Here is a 6,462-nt window from a genome sequence, read left to right as displayed (position 1 = left end):
ACGTTAGATTTTTGACGGGCTCACAACTTTAAAGGAAAATAAAGAACAAGCCGGAGAGTTTCCGTGAGGGAGGGAGGGAGCGCCTCTCCTGCAATGTTATTGCTTGAAGTAATTCCCTTTTATTATCTTTATTTCTTGTGATTTGGAGAGCGCTCGATGCAGGTGCAGGTTATTACGGCAGACTGGATGCGGCTGCCATTATCTTGGCCGTAAAACACGGCGGCGGCAGGAGTCGGATCATCAGGGGGCCTGTAATTGGGCAGATGTTGCTCTCGATATGCGGCCATTTTCAGATGTCGGCGCGCCCTCCGCTTATTGTCTCCGAGCCCGAATGGCTGTGGCGTTATCAGCGAGAGATGGACCATTAGGGGCCAAAGTGGCCGCCAATGTTCTAAATAGCGGCGGAGAGGTACTCTGATTTACACGAAAATTAATAAAATATCTTCAGGGTTCTGGAAAAAGAAACAATCTGTCACATTTTCCATTATAGCGTGAGGCACAAGTTAGGTACAATGGAGTAGAAGAAGAAGGCAAAGGCGGAGAGGGCGGTAAGAGTCGCTGTATACAGTGGCATCACAAGAGGGGTGCGGACCCCACCCAGGTGACACCATTGGAGGGGTGACACCAAACTGAGTCATTTTGGTGTCACCCCCTCTGAAAAGACAGGCACTCGGTCATGGACCTAGAGCCCGACAGTTTCAGGAGAGGGGACCCGGCGGCAAACCTTCCCGCTGGATGAACGTCCCCTCCTCTCTCTGCTGGCGTCCATCACCAAAATGGCCACCGGCAGGTGTCAATTAGATGACCTCGCATGCACGTGGTGGCGTCACACACATGCACAATGACGTGACGGCGGGGTGTCACCCGGTCTCCGCTCCGGTGACACCCGGCCTTTGGGACGTCCGTGCTCCCATCCCACTTTGTTTAGACTCCTGCTCCTGTGTCCCTCTGTATCCTGTACTGCTGTTTGTGTACAGGCCTTGCCCTTGTATGCCTGTGTGTCCAGAGCCCCGATGCTGCAACCAGTTTCCCGATTCTGTGCGGGTGCGCTAGAGGGCCGCAACCTGGAAGGTGTCCAGCAGCCAATCATGCTCACCATTGGAGGCTCTGTGGAAGACCCGGTCCTTCTTAGACTCTGCGCCCTCTAGTGCGTGCCCGACACCTAGTTGCAGAGTCCTCTGCCCTGTACCCTTGGCTACACTCCAGCTTGCTACTTCAATCCGCTCAATCGGTATCAATCAGATGGTCGCGCATGCGCAATGACGGCACGGCGGGGTGTCGCACAGTATCAGCCCCTCTGAAAAGTCAGGCACTCGGTCATGGACCTAGAGCCCGACAGTTTCAGGAGAGAGGAGGGGACCCAGCGGCAAACCGCTGGCTAAACGTCCCCTCCTCTCTCTCTGCCGGCGTCCATCACCAAGATGGCCGCCGGCAGGTGTCAATAAGATGGCCGCGCATGCGCAATGACGGCACGGCGGGGTGTCGCCTGGTATCAGCCCCTGGCTGTATACAAGGGATAAGCTCATGACTTAGGCTCACCTTATACGTTACAACCTCCATCAATGAGCCTTCCCTCCCCACCTCCATCAATGAGCCTTCCCTCCCCACCTCCATCAATGAGCCTTCCCTCCCCACCCCCATCAATGAGCCTTCCCTCCCCACCTCCATCAATGAGCCTTGGCCTCTTATGACCCTGTTACCAGTTCTCCAGTTTACCTTCCTTGGACCACTTTTGGTTCTTTATCATTTTTTAGGACTCCTCCTGTTCTCTTATCGTTCTTGGTGGTCATTCCCTTCCCCCTCTAGATACATGTGGAGTCTATCGGTATACATTATGGTTTGAACTTTGCCTATGTGTGATGAGTATTGGTGTGCGCTTCCGGCTCCTGGTCATTGGTGTTCCGGTCCGCCTCTTCCGGATGATCTTCCACTAATTTGGGATGGTAGTTATAGGATTAGGTGGACCAGACACCTTTTGGCTACGACTGAGGCCCGGATTGGGTGAATTGGGGACACCTTCGTTATACGTAACCTGATATATGTACAACGAGAGGCTTTTACTAGCGGATAAGCGCTGGCTGTGTAGATTTTTCTCCTAAACTGTTATGGACAATAGCACATTGAGCACGGGGAGGGGGGATGGCGGTTGCAGAGGGATGGATGGATACCTCCCGATAGACAGCACCACTGCCTTCCCCTGTCACCCTCCATAGACTTCTCATGCCAACTCTACACTGTCTGGAACCATAAGGGTCATTAACGCCAGTGGCGTAACAATCGCCATAGCGACCCAGGCGGCCGCTATGGGGCCCGGGGCACGTGCGGGCCGCCTGGGTCGCTATTCATTGGGGCCCGGCCAGATGCCGTGCGGGCCGCCTGGGTCGCTATGGCATCCTCTGCTGGTGGCTTTCACTGGCGGCTGTGAAGAAGAATGCGCCGCTTTTCAGATCACTCTGTGCAGCAGCGCGCTCCTCTCCAGAGCCGCTGCTGAGGCAACGAGAGCCAGCAGCGGCGGTGGAGGAGGCCGGACCCGGCAGGGGAGGAGAAGGCGGGGCATGTGGTCGACAGCAGGGGAGGAGGCGGGGCCCCGGTGAAACCATAGAGAGTGTCTGGGATGGATGTCGGGGGGCGGGATCTCGGGAGGGTGCAGAACTCATATCAAGTCCTGAGGACTTCATGTGTCATTCATAGGGCTCTGTCCCTCACAGCCCATTCACACATGCCATGTACGATGTTGCGCTACACAAGCGCCAAAGGGGGCGGGGCTAAAACCAACTAAGAGCAACAAGATATAGGTGTCCTCAATCTGATGGCCGGCATCACTCAACCCGCTTCCTCCGAGCTGAGGTCATCCCGGACGAGCCCCCACTATGTGAAAGGAGAAGCAGCACAAGGATGAGCTCATCTCTCCACCCTTCTGCACTCTCCTCCTATCAGCACGCTTCTTGTCAGTACATGAACTGATTGGCTCCTTGTGCTGCTTCTCCGTTTCGCCCTTCGTTCCTGCTGTACGGGGACTGCGAGAGGCTGATGCCAGGTCACATTCAGCTTCACAGTTCAACTTTAAATAAAACTGCACAGTGAAGGGTCCCCTGCATGTAGAGAAAGCACCGGGAACACAGACAGAAACACATTTGTAGTAGCAAAACCCCATTCCTTGTTATGGGTCTCACAGGTGCAGAAAGTACATCAGTCTGCTGCAGGCAGGAGGAAGCATTTCCTCAGTCTCCCCTCCCCCCAGTGATCAGTCTGCTGTAGGCAGGAGGAAGCATTTCCTCAGTCTCCCCTCCCCCAGTGATCAGTCTGTAACTTTGTAGCAAGTCACAAGTTGGCTGCAGAAGGGGGCTGATCTGTGTCAGACATTTGTGAACACCAAGAACTGCACAAGCACCAGGTTATATATATATATATATCTCTGAGCCGGGATCTCAACGCTGGAAGCAGATGGTGACCCTGGATGATGCCTGAACAAAGATGGCGCCACCTAGAGAATATAAGATGAGGGCATCATAAGGCGGAGTCCTGTGATCTCTGAGAGACGTAATAAATGAGACACATTTCTCTCTCTCTCTGCACACTCCATGCAGACATATACCCCATGTTACCGCCTCTTACTGCTTGTATTTACTGTTCAGCTAATGTGCACTGTAACGAAGCGGAATCTTCCTCGCTGACACCTCCGGGAATATGCGCCGCTCGTCCTGAGTTTTACACCATGTGACGGATTCTCCGTGGCCCCGGCGCCAGCGTCTGACAGGGGTCAGAGGTCGGGGAGATAAATACCGGCGTCCGCTGATTGAGTTTCGATCCTGCGGAGTCTTCGCAGCTCCTCAGCTGTCAGCTCTTCCCTTTCACTCCCTGACACGGAGAATCCGACACCAGAGGAAATCGAATGTGAGCCGAGACGAGGGCGCGGTTCGTAAAGGAGGACTCCGATCTACACAGGGGCCCGGCTACAAACTATGGGGCCCCGTAGATGGGGTTACCCAGCAGCAGGCAGTGTCACCCAGGACAAGATGGGGTTCATTATAAAAGTTTTGCGCAGCCATTCGTCCTACAAAACTACCCTGTGCATTAATTATGTGCGAACGGAGGCAACAACGAACGTTCTCAGTATATCATCTTTCCAGGTTGAATGTAATATCAGGAAAATATCTCCATGTGGCCACCAGGTGGAGCTGAAGAGCAGAGGAAATATACACGTCCTTCCTACACTCCTCAGCTCCCCCTAGTGGCCATATGGAGATATTTCCTATGCTCCTCCCCCATCTAGTGGCCATATGTATATATCTCCTGTGCTCCTCCCCCATCTAGTGGCCATATGTATATATTTCCTATGCTCCTCCCCCATCTAGTGGCCATACGTATATATTTCCTATGCTCCTCCCCATCTAGTGGCCATACGTATATATTTCCTATGCTCCTCCCCCATCTAGTGGCCATACGTATATATTTCCTATGCTCCTCCCCCATCTAGTGGCCATATGTATATATTTCCTTGGTTCTTCCCCATCTAGTGGCCATATGTATATATTTCCTATGCTCCTCCCCCATCGAGTGGCCATAATGTGGTATTTTCTTGATATTACTGATATTGATATTAGAGAAATATACAGTAGCATTTGTTTTTAATATATACTTTATATATACACAATAATGTCAAAGTATTGGGCCCCTCCCCCTCCAAATCATTGGATTCAGGTGTTCCGTGACATTTCCTGGCTACTAAATATTCCGCGGTCACCTGTTACTGGGATTATAACAAAGTGGGAGCGACTGGGAACAACTAAATGATGCAGGATGACAGTAAGCCAGCACGTTCTTTATCTCCGGTGCCCCACTCAATATGGCCGCCGCTTGAGTGGGGCACCTGAGATAAAGAACGCGCTGGTTTAGTGTCATCCTACATCATTTTATTACTTTATTGCTGCGGTCTATGTCTATAGGGCAATGCCGTGGATGGCGCTCGTGCACAACATGTTTTGTCTAAAAACCTCGTAGTTGTGAGGAAACCGGAAGTAATGCGGTCCCACAACTCGATAAGTTCGTAGTTTTGATCGATCACCGGAGCATATGACGTCACATTGATCTCTACGACTGACAGTCATTTGAAACTCTTGCACCTACTCTTAAGAGAGAGTCCATGCTACGTCACCACTGCTTTTATGTGAGTAATTGTCTTTTAATAAATCATACTCTGTTTGGATGGTACGCGCTATGGTGTTTGCTTTCTTTTTTCGGTCAACACGATCCCGGCATTGACACCTTATACTGAGGAGGCCTATACTGTAGATCGATAAAGATTGGAGGCTATTGCTTTCCTATTTAAGAAGTGTTGCACAGATCTGTTTGCTGGTCTGATTACACCATTGGAGGACATCTGTGAGCGATTGGAGCTGAGGGCCCCCCCCTCCCCTGGTTAAAGGTGCCCATACACCTTACGACCATCGCAAGACTTTTGTCTTGCGATGGGTCGTATGCTTCTTGAAAGCCCGTACGATCTGCCCACCTTGGACGGGCAGATCGTACTTGCGATCATCGAAAGATGACGACAATGCAGAACGGGCAGTGTGCGCGTGCGCACACCGGCCCGTTCCGCAGCTATCGGGCAAGCAGGCTAGAAACCCGCCGCGAATAGTAACATTCTCGGCGGGGTGTGTCAGTAGAAACGGTCGCACGTCTTAGTTCACACTGCTCGATTCTCGTACGAGAATCGAGCAGTGTATGGGCACCTTAAGAAGGGAATTGCCTGGTTTGACCTCTTGCTGGGGGTCTATCAATAAGGTGAGCACCCCTATATCTGGTGTGGTGCACGTGGTGCATTTGGTGAAGGAACAAGTAATATTCATCACTATTGCTATATTTGGATATCTTTCGCGGATTTATGAAGATTGAAAGACTTTACACCTGATTGATTTTTTTCACTGACATTTGTTTGAGTCACTGTTTATTTATACCCTTTATATCTGATCATTGTTGGAGCTCGGCACATTTATTTATTCATTTTGCTATATATCCTGGTGTCACAGCGAGCTTTACATTCATTGTCCGCGCCACGGTGTTCAGTATCATATTGCGGACGGGTCCTGAGCATCCATCAGTCATGAGAATATCGCCGCATGTTGTCTGCCGGCTGTCAGCGCGCGGCCGTCAATTTATGGCGAGCCGTCAGCTGGCCTGGAATTGTGTTGTCACGTCGCCGGCATCAAGTTTTCTCCGCATTGATCGGCCGGCACTTTCCCCCGCAGAGACTTTCAATGAGATACGCGCCGATGATCGCCTTTCCAGGAAACCCAATTCACCTTTCATACAACATGGCCGCCGCGTCAGGGGGAAAAAAAAAATATACTCAACGCGGACGGAGCCGCGCCGCGCTACAGAAATGTCCACTGCTCTCTTTATAATTCCATTGGCACAACGCGTGAAATGCTTGTTGAAGGCGAAACACAGAAAAATCTAATA

At 51.4% G+C, this 6,462-nt stretch overlaps 1 protein-coding gene across 1 annotated transcript in view; it reads left to right on the top strand.

Annotated features, from left to right (window-relative positions):
- LOC108796920 (L-gulonolactone oxidase-like) overlaps nt 1-6,462 on the top strand; it is a 73,677-nt gene that overhangs the window by 16,840 nt on the left and 50,375 nt on the right. The window contains exon 5 of the mRNA XM_018568476.1: nt 6,034-6,058. Coding sequence (XP_018423978.1) covers nt 6,034-6,058 — 25 coding nt within the window. The remainder of the gene's footprint in view (nt 1-6,033; nt 6,059-6,462) is intronic.

Source organism: Nanorana parkeri, unplaced genomic scaffold, assembly GCF_000935625.1.
Source record: "Nanorana parkeri isolate BGI_ZX_2015 unplaced genomic scaffold, ASM93562v1 scaffold1192, whole genome shotgun sequence".
Taxonomy (NCBI): domain Eukaryota; kingdom Metazoa; phylum Chordata; class Amphibia; order Anura; family Dicroglossidae; genus Nanorana; species Nanorana parkeri.
Note: the sequence above shows the minus strand (reverse complement) of the source record. Positions and strands in the feature narration are given on the sequence as shown.